Genomic DNA, 20,114 nt, shown 5'->3' with positions numbered 1-20,114 from the left:
GATGAGTGATGAATGTACTCTAACAAATGACCAAAAATATAATTATGCCATGTTTGTTTTTCTCTTCAAATGTCATGGATTAGACATTATAGGTTTTTTTAGTTGTCGCATCAAAATAAGAACACAGCTGTTTGGAAAAAAAAATAGAGTGTATAGTTATGAGTTATGAGTTACGAAATCTTAAATGTTAAGATGATTTGATTTACTTTTTAACTGGATGCACGCACTGGATCTTTCAAAACTGTGTCTATATACAGTTTCCTCAAATAGTTAAGACTCTGAAGGGGGGTGGGAGGGCTTTAGTATTGATCGTTCCATCGCTTCTCTTACCTCTATATGATATAAATGACTATAACCAAACTAAAGGTATTATTCGCAGCTACGCAAGTTTCAATTTATTGTTTACAGGCTAAATAAAACTTTTTCTGAATTCTTCTGCTCAAAAGTCACCCGAGTAAAGCGATGCTCCCCTCAATCAATTCAGCTCTTCAATCGTGTTCATCAGAGACTTTTATCAGCCATAATTGATCAGACTTTTGGATCAAAGATCGCATTTCCCGTATCCGGATTTCAGAAACACACTTTGTCTGGTACATTTACTTGAGGATCAGTGTCAGCCAAGATGATTCCATTTTCATTTATGACTTATAATATGTCATATTATGACTACATTCGTGTAAAATCGAATGCATTTATATAAAATCTCCGTCTACCAATGGCAGTATGTGAAACACTTCTTAGGATTGGACATTATGATCTGCTCCTATGATATTACAAAGTTTGATACGGCGGTTCATATATAAAACTGAAAGTTGTGGTGTAAAATTTTAGTCCAAAATTGTGAGGTTAAAACTGCAGAGTGAAACTGTGGTGCAAAGTTGATGCGGAAAGACTCGGATAGAAATGAAACTGCAAAAATATAAGAGAGAAATCGTGATGCCCAAGTTGAGGCGAGGCAAGTTTTGCATTAAATTAAAGCCAGAATTGTTTATATAAAAAGTTGACATGAAATTTCTGGTATGAAACTTGAAGAAAATATTTACGTGAAAACTTTGGAAGCTGTTGTGTAAAACGCATGGCATGGCAATGTCACATTTTCAGTTACTATTGCGTAATTCCAGTATTTAAATTGATATCAAGTTATGGGTCGATTTTGTGATTTATTGAAATAGCCATGGATTAGTTTTGAATTCTGAGAAAATAATTATATCAAGCAAATTCACTAAGTTTTATTGAAAGAACTAGATGGATTCATATGGATACTATGAAAATTACTTCAAAAAGTTTCTAATAACAAATAAGTTCAATTAAAACTACATAAGTGGTAATACGCTTCAACAGTCATGACGCATAGTAACTTAGTAACTGGCTCTAAACTATCGGAACAATGGCGGACGCCCTTATGAAATATTTCTCGAGGAGCATAAAAGTGCATCCAGAGGAGAAAAACATTTAAAATATGATCATGTTTTGACTTTTATACATTCTGATCACATGATATATGAAAAGTTCTAGCCAGCATGAAGAATAAAAGGTACCAATTTATTTTGCATAGAACCACGCTGCTCGCCGTTGCTAGGCGACATGATATCAGACTATTGAATCCAATAGGATTCAATAGTCGTACCGTCACTTCCTTCCTAATGATAACTTAGTAACACTGGCTCTAAACTATCGGAACAATGGCGGACGCCGTATGAAATATTTCTCCGGCGAGCTTAAAAGCGTATCCAGAGGAAAAAAACCCATCAATTTGATCATGTTTTGACTTTTACACATTCTGATCACAAGGCATATGAAAAGGGAATGAAAAGTTCTCGCCAGCATGAAGAATAAAAAGTAAAGATTTTCTTTGTTTAGAACCAAGATGGCCGCCGTTGCCGGGCGCGTGACATCAGACTATTGAATCCAATTTATAACAGTTAAAGCGAATTGTTTTTATTCGGAAACAAGTATGACGTGAACTCAATCACTAGCCGGAACTACCGTGTCAATACGAGATTTTTTTGGAAATATGATGAATTCATCTCATAATTTGTGGTGCCTAACATGTTTACATATTTATTAGTGTAAAATCTCTATTTTTATGACAACGGTTTTAGAGCAAGTTTTTATAGGTCTTAAAGAAGATTTTTTTTTTGATATGGCATCAATACAATCCAAAATCTAGATATATTCAGTTAAGACAAATTGATTTAGAGGTTGACACAAATTTTACAACTTTTGATAGAGGGTCAGCTGAGAAAAATCAGAAAAACACTCCCCATTAATAGAAAATCTGACTATCTAGATGGTCTAGGTATTTCTACATCCCTTATATTTTTTATTTAATTGTTTGCGCACCTTTTATAAATATCTATTGTTCCATTTTAATTCGTGCTTCCTTACATAGTGGCATACCATTTCCTGTCCCATCAATGTTTTTGTTTATTCACCTTAACAACGCCACGACCACATTATCTCATTCGTCTGTAGTGTTTAATTCATCCTGTTTTGGTGATAAAGGAGAAATGGCATATTATCTTATTAATAGGGGCAGCGTGGCTCAGTGGTACGGTCTTTGCTTCTTACCCGAAAGGTACCGAGTTCAATCACCCGCCGCTGCTTTGTGTGGCCTTGAGCAAGTCACATCGCCCTAGCTCACTTTGCGGCGCTGCTCTGCGACTGACGCCTGGGTTATTCCAGTCTTCCCTTGGAATAGACCCTAAAGACAAATTTCCCCTTGGTTGAATAAAGGGAATTTTATTTTTATTTATTATTTATCTGATTCGTATATTAAACTAAATCTGACATTCAATTTTACATGGTTATTTTTTTTTTCTTCAAGCTTCGAGCAACAACATTTACATTACGATATAAACAGTAAATTAGGGGAGTAAGTTGAAGAGAATTGGAAAGTGATTTACTCTTGCATAAATAGCAGATACAATACAGAATAAGGGTCGTTGAGTAATGTTTTCCAGTTAAGAATATTTATTCAACTTAATGTGAGTTATATTTTGGAAAATTGGATATATTTGATTGAAAACAAGATTATTGAAATATGCTTAAATCACAAATATTCTTTTTAATCTTCATGATGGACCAGATTAGATGGAGTAATGAATTAATTCTGTCAGCGGTAGTTTTCCATCACTATGGAAAATTCATTCTTCCTTGTCTCGCAACCTTTGAGTCTCGTAGCCAGCTGCTTGTTCACATAAGCAATGTCAACAGTAACAATATTGTAACTCGGGTTTTTGTTATTATCTTTTTCATCCACGTTTATGAGTAACTCTTACTTAACTGGATTATCCAGACTTTAAACGTACATGGTTACAAAGAGTTTTGTGTGTTGGTCCTTTATACTTCCCAATGGCAATGTTATGAACTTCTCTGCCAAGCGCATACTATCTATAGGACATATGTTAATATTGTTAATGTTGTTATTTTGTAATGTTTGATTATAAAATTTGACAAAAGCATTTTGCTTATGAAAAGGATTTAAAATTTAAAAAATCAATTATAAAATCTAATTGATTTGGCAAGCATCTGTCATATATATATATATTGGTAGCTTTCTGTAAAATCTGTGCCACATGAAAATTATATGTTTATAAACTGCAATATATCGAGTAGACCTTAGAAATTCTGTATCATAGATTGTATTTATATTCATGTTATTCAGGAGTTGATTATAAAAATAATCCAATTATTTGAGCACATTGGTAAATACTTCCAAAAGCAAAGTTATCCACACACTACCAATTCTTATACCAAATTTACTAAATAAAATACACAAAAGATTGATTACATGTAAACATGTTTGACTCTTTTAATTGTTGGTTACAGCATATTATATACTCACATATTTTTTGACGAAACACTCGGATAAATGCCGACTGTTGAAATGGAGGACATGGAAACGATTGTTTCGGCAAAAAAATATGTGAGTGAATTTATTTATTTTTATATGCTCTAACGAACATTATCGATCACTCTCGTACCACCTACACTCATAAACATGTATATATATTCTTATTACATAAGTAATACCTCTAATCCTTCTCAAAGAGCTCTGGGGACAGATATTTCTTGTGAAACTAATGAATTACTTGGTGAAAAAAGGATCTATTTTTAGAAACAAGTTAAATACTGTATACAATTAGTAAGTTAGGCTGTAAACTTAGTCCATTCATTTTCCTATCCTGTTCGTGAATAATTAGTGTATCATAGATTGTAATTTACTCACAGCACAGACATGAAACATACCAGCAAAAAGTTTTTATTACTATTCAAACATTTATTTAGTGAGAAGTAACCATTCAACGTGATCTGAAAACAACAACAAAACGACTTCGTGTGTTGTTTCATTTTGTTGGTTGGAAACTGAAGAAAGTTTGATTCCGAGATAAAACGGTCGCGTTCGATTCCTGCACGTTTCGGCAACTAACACGAATGGGTTCCATTCACTCTATTATGATAAAAAAGAGACCGACTGGTAAGAAAGGTCAAATGCAAGGCAAGACGTACCGGAGAGGAATATAAATGCACTCAGTTCACATCCAAAGTATGAACATGGACTCACCTTCGTCGCTCCTTTGATCCATGGCAAACCCTCCATAAGACTCACGGGCTCCGACTGCCTTTCGTGACGTCACTACCGGTCTGCACTCAGTAATCCAGAACCAACCTCCACATCCCTTTTCCACCCACCAGTGTGTTGAGTTAAAGCCATAGTGTCGATATCTGAGGCCGTGAAGATATTAAGACCATTGAAATCTACAATCAAGAAAGCTGCATTGATCAAACAATACGCTTCAATAGTCGTAACGTCACGTCCCTCGTAATCACGCATGGTAACTTAGTAACTGGCTCTAAACTATCGGAACAATGGCGGACGCCATTATGAAATATTTCTCTGACGAGCATAAAATCGTATCCAGGGGAAAAAACATTATAAATCCGATCACGTTTTGACTTTAACACATTCTGATCACAAAACATATGAAAATTTCTAGCCAGCATGAAGAATAAAAAGTACCGATTTTCTTTGTCTAGAACCACGCTGCTCGCCGTTGCTGGGCGACGTGACATCAGACTATTGAATCAAATTACTGAGTTGCTATGTTTTACGATGTAGATAGTGTGTGCTTGGCTAAGAAGCTCACAATATCCGGAAGTATAACGGACCAACACACAAAACTATGTGTAACCATGAACGTTTATAGATAGAACGAAGATGCCATCACTCGAGTCTTTGTTATTGTTTTTTTTTTTTTCCATCCACGTTTCTGAGTAATTCTCACTAAACTATATTATCCAGACTATAAAAGTTCATGGCTACACAGTTTCGTGTGTTGGTCCGTTACACTTCCGGATGGCAATGTTGAGAGCTTCTTAGCCAAGCGTCTTACGGATGGCAATGTTGAGAGCTTCTTAGCCAAGCGCATACGGTCCGTAATCTGGTTAATACAGTTCAGTAAAAATTACTCATAAACGCGGATGGCAAAAAACAATAACAAAGACCAGAGTGACGTCATCTTCGTTCTATCTATAGGACCCGTCGAGGTATAAACATTTAGATAACCACGCCTCACGGACAGTCGTCATAATGTAAACAATGACAGTGATTGGTAAACATAGCAAACTACACAGGTTTTACTATCGATTTTATGTGTCTAAGTAAAGGATACACTGTTCTACCGCTTGATGAGTAAAACCAACACAGAAATCTATGTGTAAACTTAAACGTTTATAATAATATGATTGAGAACTCGCGTGATAACTAGTCACCCATTTGATGGTACATAAAAACAATAACAACGATCAAAGACAGGTCCAATTCATTCACTTTATTGTTCATAAACAACCAACTATATTTGTCCGAGCACGTATGAAGGTGTGTCACAAATTAGATTTTTTGATTAGTCAAAAAATCTACTGGTTAATTGTATCGGAGGAATAGTCTTCAACAGTCGTACTGTCACTTCCTTCCTAATGACGTATGGGGTGAATTTTTAATTCAGAAAAGTGAGTGGAGCAGGCACTTATGTTGGTAACAACAAGATATGAAGTGAGTAGAAAAGCGCCAGAAGACAACAGAGAATAAAAAAATTTTCGCGGCGGTGATGGGGTTTGAACCTGCGACCTTATTGGTACGACAACTCCGCCTGGCAGGTGAGAGCGTGGCTCTACCGTGTGAGCTATCCACGAACACAAAAATATTCGTTTCAAACCCAAAGTCATCTCTAGATCCCCCTCTCACCCACTTCTTGAGATCGCCGATTCGTTCACCACCATCGCGAAGTAATTTTGACCAGCAGTTAAGCTTAATAGCCAATATTCTCATCACAAACATATAACATAGAAACGATTGAGACATTGAGTATGCTCCGGTGTATGGGGTGAATTTTTAATTCAGAAAAGTGAGTGGAGCAGGCACTTATGTTGGTAACAACAAGATATGAAGTGAGTAGAAAAGCGCCAGAAGACAACAGAGAATAAAAAAATTTTTCGCGGCGGTGGTGGGGTTTGAACCTGCGACCTTATTGGTACGACAACTCCGCCTGGCAGGTGAGAGCGTGGCTCTACCGTGTGAGCTATCCACGAACACAAAAATATTCGTTTCAAACCCAAAGTCATCTCTAGATCCCCCTCTCACCCACTTCTTGAGATCGCTGATTCGTTCACCACCATCGCGAAGTAATTTTGACCAGCAGTTAAGCTTAATAGCCAATATTCTCATCACAAACATATAACATAGAAACGATTGAGACATTGAGTATGCTCCGGTGTATGGGGTGAATTTTTAATTCAGAAAAGTGAGTGGAGCAGGCACTTATGTTGGTAACAACAAGATATGAAGTGAGTAGAAAAGCGCCAGAAGACAACAGAGAATAAAAAAATTTTTCGCGGCGGTGGTGGGGTTTGAACCTGCGACCTTATTGGTACGACAACTCCGCCTGGCAGGTGAGAGCGTGGCTCTACCGTGTGAGCTATCCACGAACACAAAAATATTCGTTTCAAACCCAAAGTCATCTCTAGATCCCCCTCTCACCCACTTCTTGAGATCGCGAAAAAAATGTTTATTCTCTGTTGTCTTCTGGCGCTTTTCTACTAACTTCATATCTTGTTGTTACCAACATAAGTGCCTGCTCCACTCACTTTTCTGAATTAAAAATTCACCCCATACACCGGAGCATACTCAATGTCTCAATCGTTTCTATGTTATATGTTTGTGATGAGAATATTGGCTATTAAGCTTAACTGCTGGTCAAAATTACTTCGCGATGGTGGTGAACGAATCGGCGATCTCAAGAAGTGGGTGAGAGGGGGATCTAGAGATGACTTTGGGTTTGAAACGAATATTTTTGTGTTCGTGGATAGCTCACACGGTAGAGCCACGCTCTCACCTGCCAGGCGGAGTTGTCGTACCAATAAGGTCGCAGGTTCAAACCCCACCACCGCCGCGAAAAAAATTTTTATTCTCTGTTGTCTTCTGGCGCTTTTCTACTCACCTAATGACGTATGGTAACTTAGTAACACTGGCTCTAAACTATCGGAACAATGGCTGACGCCGTATGAAATATTTCCCCGGCGAGCTTAAACGCGTATCCAGAGGTAAAAAACCCCATCAATTTGATCATGTATTGACTTTTACACATTCTGATCACAAGGCATATGAAAAGGGAATGAAAAGTTCTAGCCAGCATGAAGAATAAAAGTAATGATTTTCTTTGTTTAGAACCAAGATGGCCGCCGTTGCCGGGCGCGTGACATCAGACTATTGAATCCAATTGGATTCACTAGTCTGATGTCACGTCGCCCAGCAACGGCGGCCATCGTGGTTCTAAACAAAGAAAATCGGTACTTTTTATTCTTCATGCTGGCTAGAACGTTTCATGTCTTGTGATCAGAATGTGTAAAAGTCAAAACATGATCAGATTTAGATATAATGTTTTTTTCCCTCTGGATACGCTTTTATGCCCGTCGGAGAAATATTTCATTAGGGCGTCAGCCATTGTTCCGATAGTTTAGAGCCAGATACTAAGTTACCATGCGTCATTACGAGGGAATTGACGTGACGACTGTTGAAGCGTATTGAAAATGTTGCCATTAAAATGCTGAACTTAAAACATTTCTATTTTGTGACTGTCATGATGTGTCATGATGTTTGATTGTGTCCCACAAACGTGGACTTTTGCAGGTCTGATAACCCAAATCGTTATGGTCTCATTGGTCCAATGGAAATACTCTCAAACCAACGCTAAATATTCTTCATTACAACAATTTAAAATCACCCCCATAATTGCGTTCGGTTATCAGACCTGCAAATATTCACACTTTGCGTCCAACCAATGTCATTTTCATTTTTATCCTCTTGACTCGCACCCAGGAACTTCTTGTTTGATAGAAAAATTATTGCGTGTTACAGGAATTTATTATTATTATTATTATTATTATTATTATTATTATTATTATTATTATTATTATTATTATTATTATTATTATTATTATTATTATTATTATTATTATTATTATTGTTATTATTATTATTAGTATTATTATTATTATTATTATTATTATTATTATTATTATTATTATTATTATTATTATTATTATTATTATTAACTCTGCCTATCTATCTATCAATATATAAATATATATATATATATATATATATATTATATATATATACATACATACATATACATATATATATTATATATATATATATATATATATATATATATATTCCATACACAAGCATATATATACAAATACAGTGAGAGAGAAAGGGATAAATAAATCGATATGTTAAGTGAGGGATATATATATATATATATATATATATATATATATATAGAGAGAGAGAGAGAGAGAGAGAGAGAGAGAGAGAGAGAGAATATTACTGAGAAAGAGAGAGAGAGGATGTGGAGCAGAGGTAATCATTGGTTTAGAGATATAGGGAAGCAATCGAGAGAGATTAGTACAAACAATTATTTATAGGATAGTAAGAGAGAGACAAAAAGAAAGGAGGAGAGAGAAGGAAACTATGATAGGAAAAACATTTAGTCATGAGAAAAGAGGGAGTGGAGTCTTAAAGAAATCGAGAGAGTTGAACACACACACACACACACACACACACACACACACACACACAAACTCACACACACACGGAGAGAGAGAGAGAAAGAGACACCGAGAGAACAACGGAGAGAGAGCGAAAGAAGGAGAGAAAGACACACAGAGAGAAAGAGGTGAATAAACATAAAGATCAAGAATGAGAGAGAGAGAGAGAGATGGAGAGAGAGAGAGAGACAGAGAGAGAACAAGAGAGAGAGCAAGCATTAATGAGAGAGAGATGGAGAGCTAGAAAGAGAGAGAGAGAGAGAGAGAGAGAGAGAGGGAGAGAGAGAGAGAGAGAGATATAGTGCTAGGAGGCAGAGTTTGTTGATGACAATATATTATCTGTGACCGACATCTCGCTATGTGAGAACCATAAAAGGTAGGTAAATATCTGTTGCTAGATGTAAAAGCAGATTCTTAGGATTACGGATGTAAAAGAACAATGATAGATGCTCTTTACTGACGACCAGCATATTATATTTAAACTAGAAATAAGACAACAATAATCTGAAACCAGTAGAGCAATTATACATGGTGTGTATCCAGTCCACAGGAAGACTGGTTTTACACTTCCAATGAAATAAGAACCAGTTTTTGTTTTACATCAAACTTTTCTTTCCTATCTGATTTTTTAATTTCAGATTAAAGCATAATTTATGAATATCAAATGCCTACTCAATATATGTATTTTTAATTCTAACAATTTAATGAGCATGACCGACGGGCTCATTGGACTCATGGAAAACTCAAAACTTGACGCAAAATATTGTCCATTACACCAATGTTAAACTAGGCCCATAAGTGGGTTCGGATGTCAGACCTACAAAATCTGTACACGTCGGCATCGAATTGTCTTTGAAACGAAATTCAGTGCCATTGTGTCCTTCACGTCATACTAATGACACACAGTGTTATACGTCTCTAAATACGAACCACCACATTAAGGCATTTGCAAAATTGAATGCTATTTTGTGTATAAAACATCTTAATGTCATAATCAAGAGCAGCATAGACATCTATTAAAACGTTAGAAATACTAAGATTAGGGAAGGGATGATCGGGATCTTAAAACAGTAAGTCACCTTTTGTTTATGCATTTGAATAGGACGAAGGATAAACTAAATGGTAAACAAGTATTGGAATGGAAACATTCAAATGAATTTCCCTGGGGACAGCATTGTGTACATTACGGATTGAGATTATTTGAGATGTTTGGAAGAGACTTGATTGTCTATAAAGATAGAAAGCAACTGTGAGCGGATAGAGATAGACGAAGCTATGATTTGTATTTTGATAAAAAGATAAATGTTAAAGAAAGAGAGAGAAAAAACTAGCCACCAAATCGAAAAATTTATGCAAATTATCTTTTGGATTAACTGGACCTGCTTGGGGCGTGGAAAGGTAAATATAAAATATATGATGAAGCTAACATTTTAAGCAATGACAATTGAAATTCAATGACAACTGGTACAAGACGTGATAATTATTTTCTTTTTATTATCAATTTTATGGATATTCATTAATAAGCGATATATATAAATAGCGAGATTATATTTTCATGCTATAACAATCGTATGTATACAGACAACAAATTTGGAAAAATAATAATACAAGAAAAATGTAGAATATTAATTTTACTCACGTCATCTGTCCATTTTTTATTGTAAATTACGACTTCATCTGGCGAAAAGCATGCTTAAAATAGTGTCTATTTGTGCTGCTACAGAAAAGCAATATATTTTCAAAATATTAACTTGTTATGGGTCTTTTCTCTTTGGAATGTAGAATATATTAGTCAGGAGTGGTTGACTCATCAAAATACACCAGTTGTATAAATTGCTTATTTCGATTCAAACTGAAAAAAGCGTTGCTTTAGCTTTCCAAATAATATAAGCGACAATGGGCTTAGGAGCCATAAACACATTTCGACATGATATTTAACAATAATCGTGGTAGTTTTTATGGAGGTTATTTTGTTACCAAAAAATAGAAATTTCATTTTTAAAATCTGACATCTTAGATCCTAGTGAACTCAAATGACTGGTATATTCTATTGAGTTTTACGTCCAACACTTGTTCCAACTAATTGTTAATCTTAGAAGAGATTATTACACAAGAAAAATATTATTATTTTTATGATCCATACGGCTTGTCCCTTCCGTAATATCCATTTGGCGTTCACAAAAAAACGAAGACGTTTCAGATTACACTTGTGTAGAAAAGATATAGCGATACTCGCAATACAAAACATAGCTATATAATGAGAGATGGATAAAAATTAATAGCAAGCATGAACATTAATTTTCGTTGAGGGATAACCCAAGACGGAATCATTATCTGTGAACATTCATTGGTGCTTGCATAATTTCAATGCAGTTGGGTGAATTGAAGGATGTAATATAATTAATATTATAGAGAGCCATTATATGGGCGATTTAACGGGTATTTCGCAGTGTAAAATCAGGGAAGGATTGCGTCACCCAAAATCTAAGAACATTTCTATCTCAAGAAAATTCCGAGGCATCAGTCAGAAGGGTTATTCATAACTACGTCTGGTGTTGACGACAGTCCGCTCTACAGAATGATTAAAACTTAATTAATGCTACATTACTAAAGGAAGACCTAAATAAGTTGAAATTTAGGAGAAGAAATGGAAATGGAACTTTCATCCTCAAAAGTGTAAAAAAAACAACAAACAAACAAACTAAAACCCATCGAGACTGAATATTATATCATCCACAACGAAACACTTTAACACACCAAGGATGCAAAGTATTTGAGTGTGACCTTGGAATCAAGCATGAAATGGAAGAACCATGAAACAAACACTAGATATACCGATAAAATCAATATCTTCCGTTTCCTAAACAGGCAAATGGAACTGTGTCACACAACAGTCAAAAACCAAATTTTATGAGGTATATGTCAAGCAGATTTCGGAATAATGATAGCTTATTTCATTGTACCGAAATCTAAAAACTTGAAAAATCCAACGACGAGCTGCCAGATTTCCATGCAAAAATTGAGCGACATGTTGATGCTCGAGAACTGGTTTTTAAAAAGGGCAGGAAAACATTAGCTCAACGACGCAAAAACAACTAAGCACTTATATAATTATAGGACAATCAAAGATCCCAACACATCAACTCTCAAAATAACATCTACGGTACTCATAATTCAATTCTCATGTTTCGACGCCCAGTCTCCAGAATGAAGACACATCTGTACTCTTTTACCCCTCCACAATTCACAAATGAAATAAACCCGGCACATTAACTAGGCAATCATCCAGAAGCGAGGCCTTCAGATGATCTCCTTTCCTCCACACCAGTGGCGATAAATGACCAGATGCTCCAGATATTCCTCAGTTTGCTGAAGTTTTGGCATGAAAGGAAGAGGAAGAAGAAGAAGAAAAAGGAGGAGGAAGAGCAGGAGGAGGATGATGACGCGGAGGAGGAGGGGGAAGAGGAGGAGGAGGATGATGAGGCGGAGGAGGAGGAGGAGGAGGAGGAGGAGAAGAAGAAGAAGAAGAAGAAGAAGAAGAAGAAGAAGAAGAAGAAGAAGAAAAAGAAGAGCAGACAGATGGGGGCCACATTTATATACCGAAGAGAGCTCTGTTGGGCAGTAGTCTCAGACCACGACCCATATGACTACCCTCCTAAGATATTGAATAAGACAATACAACCATACCTAAACTTGGAACTCCCAATAAAAGCTATGTATCAACATATTTTTTCCTTTTTCTAAATTAAAGTCAGAATAGGTCAAATTTTGAATTTTTGGATAGGTCATAGAATGTCGCTTATAGCCATATGTTCTTCTACAATTTATCACTGCATGTGACAGAGTCATAGGTTTAAGGTTGTTGAGCTTTTGAATTTTTACGCTTAGAAAACTAAGAAAGACTCCATTTATGCTTAATCAAGTGTTATTATAAACTATTGTTTAATCCACATAACCTTATGCGCTCACATTTATACACAAAAAAATCACACACACACACACACACACACATATATATATACATACACACTCACGGTCTTTGTGTGTATTTTATGACATCATAATAGTAATGTAAAAAACTGAAGATTTTGGCTTCTGAAAAAGGCCAACTGCAACTGTTGTTCGCTTAAAATTAATCCTAAACGTAAAGCCTGACACTAGGACGTGTATTGTGATTCATTTTCAGGTTAGATCTCTGTCTTGAGAGTTGCCATTGTCGTTCGTGGTGATGAAGGATGCAAATAATCCCATTGTTTGGACAGTTATTATTGAATAAAACTCACAATTCACTTTCTTTTGGGGGTCGTCAAATTGTATTTTGACATAATATGTTGGTCAATGTCAAGATATGGATTTTAGGAAGGCCACGGAAAGGGACTTTCTCAAGGTACATTCAATCAAATAACTTTAAATAACAAAAACCTTGTTATCCATTTCTTATTCAATGAAAATCAACTATTCGTGTCATAGTTCTTAAATCTTTTGAAGAAAGATTCTAGTGGATATTAAAGTCAGCTGTGGCGAAAGACTACTGACAACACAATCAACAATAGAATGTATGAACTTTATCTGATCTTTTCATTCTAGGGCCTTCGTGACACAGATAGTCTCACATAAATTGACCAACTTTTGGTTAAACTTTTATTCTTTACTCGTGTCATATTCCATGTGGACTCTTCATTTTATGAACCAGTAAGAGACGTTTAGAGTTAAATAATATCATTGAAATCTTTAGAAATGGGAAACCGGTGATAGGAATTTCTTTGAAAAAACGGAATTCCACATGGAAGCAACCATCTCATTTTGATGCATCTCAATTAACCATCTACATTTTGGAGACAGCCAGACGTCTACATCAAAATTGCGAAAGAAAAAATTGTCTATTTTATTTTTTGAGGGAGGGGGTAGGTTTGCTTTTTTGTTTGTTTGTTTGTTTTGTTTGTTTGTTGTTGTTTTTTAGTTTCTATCTCAATGGGATTTTCTTTTTGTCATATTTTTTTCTGTTTTTATTAGAAATTTGTTTTGTTTGTTGTTTTTTAAATGTTTTATGTTTTCCAAACTAGAAACTATAGTTCAAATATAAAAGTTTGATTTTATTACAATATAGCGAACAAAGCATTGGAAACCATTTTGTTTTGAACAGAACAAACGAATGTGCAGCCTTCTAGGATCAAGCTCGCGAGAGGAGATTGGTTGCATGATAAATTAAAGCCTTTTAGATATTTTTGACAAGAACATAGCGAGACATTTCGAACACAACTACGATGGTAAGTTGAAAAACCCTGTCTTCCTTTACCCATTCTCATCTCCCCACCCTCCTCTCTCTCTCTCTCTCTCTCTCTCTCTCTCTCTCTCTCTCTCTCTCTCTCTCTCTCTCTCTCTCTCTCTCTCTCTCTCTCTCCATTTCTCTTCTCGCTCTGTATATAAATATATATATACATAATATATATATATATACATGATATATATATATATGTGTATTTGTGTACATAATGTATATTCATAGTTTATGTATATATACATATTATATATATATATATATATATATATATATATATATATATATTATGTAGATAATATATATATACATACAAACTTGTTATAATATGTATTCGTAATATATTTATACATAATACATATATTCATAATGCACTCACACACACACACGCACACACACACACACACACACACACACACACACAAGCATGGCTGTCCGTCGAATGAACGTGATAATAATTCGATCAACTCAAAATTCATGATTCAACTATAGAATAAAATTTAAACTCAATTTCTATTGTCTTAAAAGACGATACTTTTTTTTTTTGACTTCGTAAGAGAATTCCAGGGAGCAGTTTATTTGAACACGGAGATATATTTGGTGTATTTAACCCTTTGCCCCTTGAATCACCCATTACGGCCCATTATCAACCCACCCTTGTCTAACCCGTCATCGCTATTTTTACTGCCTCTCGTTTATCTTCCTGTAACGGCCGTAAAACAAACTGGAGTGTATTACAGATTTCTGCATTACATTTCTGGATGAATTCCCTTTCATTGAATATAAATTTCGTCTCAGAATTCTCCGCGATCGCAAATTTACAATAGTTCAAACAAACAAAAAAAATTGTCTTGGTCAAGACGGCGTTCAATTTTCTGACTGACTCACTTCGTGACCAGCTTGATAATGATAATATTGATATAAATGGTAGAGAATTTTATGAAAGTTTATTCTTTTCCCGTCCTTTTTCATTTTATTTCATTGCACTACCCGTAGCATGAGTAGTTTTCTCATAAATAATTTTTTAAACATAATATAACACATTATTAAGCGGAGTTGTGTCCCTTGGTGCAAGGAATTAAGGTAGGATTCTATGACATCATCCAAGAGGCAAAAGGTTAATGTCTGATATATTTCTCTCACTTATCGTAGAATTCTTTATCAATACTAAAAGAGCGGAAAATGGTTTATATCACTTTTAAGAGATTAAATGTATTCAAAACAATGGGAGGAACTACTGACTGGTATCGATTCAATGCAAGTACTCCCATCTCATTGTCATAGTTGCTAACCGGAAGGTTGACACACACAACCCACTTGCTAAAAATGATGGCGTCTGTTTTCGATGGAATTTGACGAAACAAAATTGATTGCTCGATAAAATCATCACGATGTTAACATCAATCTCATAATACACGCAAACAATTTCCATATCAATTGTAAACATCATGCAAAATTTCATGATTATTGGTCCAGTGGTTTCGGGGCCGTTGTGTTACAAACTTCGAATATGCCAAATATAGAAAAAGATATAAAGTGGGAACGGTCCACAAGAAGGTATTGTTTTCCAAATAATGGCAAGTGATTTTCCCGTGAAGTAATCTTGAGTCAGCAATTCAATTTCTTCTTGGCTAGCACAGTTCTGTAGCGAAAAATGTGTGTTTTGATTGACAAGTTCAGCGATCTCTCTGTCTGCGAATCGGTCAGCAGGGTCAAAAGTTGGCAAATGTACAGTGACACGATTTGAATGAGAACTGTATTTTATACTTTTGTGACCAATCGGTTCAACAGAGTATTTTGTCGGGATGAAAATCATGCTGAAAATTGAATATAAAGTTAAATCACTACAATAACACATTTCTAGCTCTGAGCAGTTACTTACATGACCCTCATACTTCTTAATAAAACAAGAAGAGTTCACTCACTCAAATCTTACGATTGACGTAATATTTAGTTTTTTTGCATATAGATAGAATGCGCTTGGCCAAGGAGTTCACAACATTGCCATCCGGAAGTATAACAGACCAACACACAAACTCTGTGTTACCATGAACGCTTATAGTCAGGTTAATACAGTTTAGTGAGAACAACTCACAAATGCGGATGGCAAAAACAATAACAAAGGCCTGAGTGACGTCATCTTTGAACTATCTATTGTACATGCCGACTTAAAACCACTATGAGGGGGTGGGTCATCTTTGGTTGAAATGGTTTAAAAATTAATTATTTTAAATATGTGATTATTTATAAATTGGAAACGAATTCAATTTTTAATAAGGTAAGACAAGTGGCGAAAGATGTGACCCAAAAATGTACACGCTAGGAGTAGACGGGAAGTTAATACTATCTGAACAAGATGTGCTCAGAAGTATTATAAGTGTTCACTACGCCTGTAATTTTGTCTATCCAAAAGATGCTAAGTTTGCAGCTGGGAAACAATTTCTTTAAGATGGTCTGTAACAGTTAGAGATTTCCCCTCTTATTTACCATTTAAAATGCAGAATTTATTGTTATCTAATTAAATATGATTACGTGAATTTTCTCATTTCAACTCTTAAAGGCCTGCCAGAAAGAGTGATATTAAAATATCCAAAGTGCAAGTATTCATAATTTTGGAAGATATGAAGAAATGAAGAAACTGTCATATCAAAGTTTCATTGGATAGCCTTAAAATATATATTTATCCAAATCTTAAAAGTACTACCAACGTCAAAAAATATGTGTGTGTGTGTGTGTGAGTTGATTTATTTACCCATTAATATAAATATATATATATATTATATATATATATATATATATATATATATATATATATTACACACATTCTTACACATTGTGCATCGGAAATTTGTTTTTGCTTTTGTCTTTTACGTACGTAGTGGACGAGAAAAACTTTTCAGTTGTCAGTGGATTTACAATAGACGGCTATAGCTAATATGCAATGAAGAAGAAAATGTCATTTTAGTTTAGAGAGTTATTTACGAAAAACCAATCCAATTTTGTGTTGGAGACCTGTCATGATTGTTTTATTGTGTGTGCTTTGGCTTCAATCAAATTTCCTCCCATTTTATCTTCCACAGTTAAACGGCAAATGATTATGTTCTGAGACCACGCCTGCTAAAAAAACATCAAAAAGCAGGCCAACAGTTTAATTCCCGACATTAAAATAGACTGTGTTATCAAAATTTTGTTTTCAATCTTGCAAGAAAATTTTACTTTATATAACGATAAGCTAAAATTAGCCAGATCCACAGTTATATGTAATTTATTTGATTCTTGTTAATTTAGAGTAATATTATTATGCTGGTAGTTACTCTTTTATATTATATCTATAAGTTATAATAAGCCCTATCCAAGGTAATAAGTAACTTATTCTATTTTTATCAACAATAATATTATTAAGCAGGTTTTGTTAATTAGTAATTATGTTTTGATTTATGTCCTGTATTGGCAAACTGCCAAAAATAAACATTGAAAAGTTGAAACTTGTTAGAAAGACCAAAACTTGTTGCTATCTAATGCATCTGCCTTGTTGGTAGAAAAGGGGGTAGTTTCAATCTATCGATATACTGTTTTGTTTTCTTGCCAAAATTAAAAATATCTTTCGTCATTTTACATCAGAATAGTTCAAGCAATATCCGGGAAACCCATTGATTAAAATACACGTCAGACCAATAAGTCTTTACAGATCAGAGGAACCATGAACATATGAAACACGAGATCGATTTTATTTCTATTTGGAGCACAATGTATGGGAAATTAATATTTGATTAGGTTTCTTCTTCTTCTTCTTCTTCTTCTTCTTCTTCTTCTTCTTCTTCTTCTTCTTCTTCTTCTTCTTCTTCTTCTTCTTCTTCTTATTCTTCTTCTTCTTCTTCTTCTTCTTCTTCTTCTTCTTCTTCTTCTTCTTCTTCTTCTTCTTCTTCTTCTTCTTCTTCTTCTTCTTCTTCTTCATATATACAGGTCTGACATCCGAACCCACTTACGGGCCTAGTTTAACATTGTTGTTATGGACAATATTTTGCGTCAATTTTTGAGATTTCTATTACAACAATGAACCCATAAGGGATTGGGTTATCTGACCTGCAATTAAGTGCACGTCAGTGGCATATTTATCATTTGAAACATTCTGTAGAAAGAATGAAAAAAAACAACGACAAAAAACCCCCAAAAAACACACAAATTTATTTGATATTACAAAAAATAAATGGCTGTATAGTTGGAAATCAAACTCGCATAGCCGATTTCAAGCCTGACTTCAGAGACAGACGTCTTAACTCTCCATACCATCCACATGAATGACGACGTGTCTTATTTATACAGACTAAGCTACTACCCCCCCCCCCCCCCTCTACTGATTTGTTGTTTGGGTTTGTTTGTTTGTTTGTTTGTTTTTTTGTTTGTTTGTTGCTTTTATTGATATTTTATTTACTTTACTTGTTTCAATTTATATTTTTATAAGCATTACTAACGTTTTCGTATTATTTTTTTTATGCGTCTGAGAACAATCACCGTTGATTATACACAATATGTCTGTGTATTTTCATTGGTCATTACACTCAGACGCGTCTGTAAATAATCACAGTGGAAGTGAAGCGAGTTGGACGCGACATGCCGTTGAAAACTTGAAAAAGAAAAAAAGGAATTCAAGAAATGAATAAATCAATAACACATCCACTTATCTACTTAATTCATTAAAAAAAAGAATACTCCGATTATTCAAAATTATTACTTATTATCAGTCTTATAATTGTAGGCTACAGTTCACAAAAGCGTTGGTTCCTGGTTATCGGTCGGTGACATGGACAGAAAAACAATCAGAAAACAGCATTTTTTGAAATTATCAAGTCAAAAATGGAACGATTGAAATGTTTATAAGACTATCTAGTTTCAACAAATTATACGATAACTAACGTAATTTTAAAAGTCAGACGCTCTGTATATTGATTAAGTAACCCGGGACTCGTACTATGAGATTATAGTAATCAATCCCACTCAATGGGGTAAGGGATGTTTGTATGAAACCGGAAGTAGTGCGTAAGGGCTAAATACAAGGGTATATTACGATTGGTTTATGTTTAACAAGAACGCAGGGAAAATCAATTCGACCAAAGATGACAACACAAAGTTGCTCGACATGAACTCCAGGACTGGGATCAGAATATGCGGGATGGCATTTTTTTTACAGACGAATCACTTTTTTGAAGTTAATTCCTGAGACAAACGAATACGTGCAATCAACGTACGTTTCCATGACCATATTGAAGTAAGATATATCAAGCATATAGATCTGTGATGGTGTGGGGAGTGATAGTTGGTGGTAGAAAAACTGAGCAAATACGGATAAACCAATGACTCAAGTCTCAATATATACATCAATAATAATCTTAACCCTCTCCTTACCAACTATAGGAAAATTGTCACATTCTTTACGATACAACCAGCATGTTTCTTATGCAAATTTCTTTTGTACATCATAAAATTTAAAGAAGTGTATTGAAGATAAGGTTTGCTAAGGAAATTATGTATGGCAAGAACGTTACTGCTTTTATGTCAGAGTGATAAAAAATCTATTTTTGTGTTAGTTGAGTGTGAAGTTTTGGGGAAAATCCTGAAAATGGCTGGTAAGTAGAGAGTTAAACCAATAGTCGTCTCGTTTATTCGCAATCAGAATAATCACATGGTGATATTCCAGTTTGATAACGCCTCAGCTGGACAAATA

General features: G+C 34.8%; 1 protein-coding gene across 7 annotated transcripts in view; it reads right to left on the bottom strand.

The window, feature by feature from the left end:
• LOC144963835 (uncharacterized) overlaps nucleotides 1-20,114 on the bottom strand; it is a 54,734-nt gene that overhangs the window by 25,289 nt on the left and 9,331 nt on the right. For all 7 annotated transcript variants that reach the window (XM_078897777.1, XM_078897780.1, XM_078897775.1 and 4 more), the window contains exon 4: nucleotides 4,568-4,728. In XM_078897777.1, the coding sequence (XP_078753903.1) occupies nucleotides 4,568-4,728 (161 nt within the window). The remainder of the gene's footprint in view (nucleotides 1-4,567; nucleotides 4,729-20,114) is intronic.

Source organism: Berghia stephanieae, chromosome 2, assembly GCF_034508935.2.
Source record: "Berghia stephanieae isolate SIO BIC M18660-M18661 chromosome 2, UCSD_Bste_1.3, whole genome shotgun sequence".
NCBI classification, from domain to species: domain Eukaryota; kingdom Metazoa; phylum Mollusca; class Gastropoda; order Nudibranchia; family Aeolidiidae; genus Berghia; species Berghia stephanieae.
Note: the sequence above shows the minus strand (reverse complement) of the source record. Positions and strands in the feature narration are given on the sequence as shown.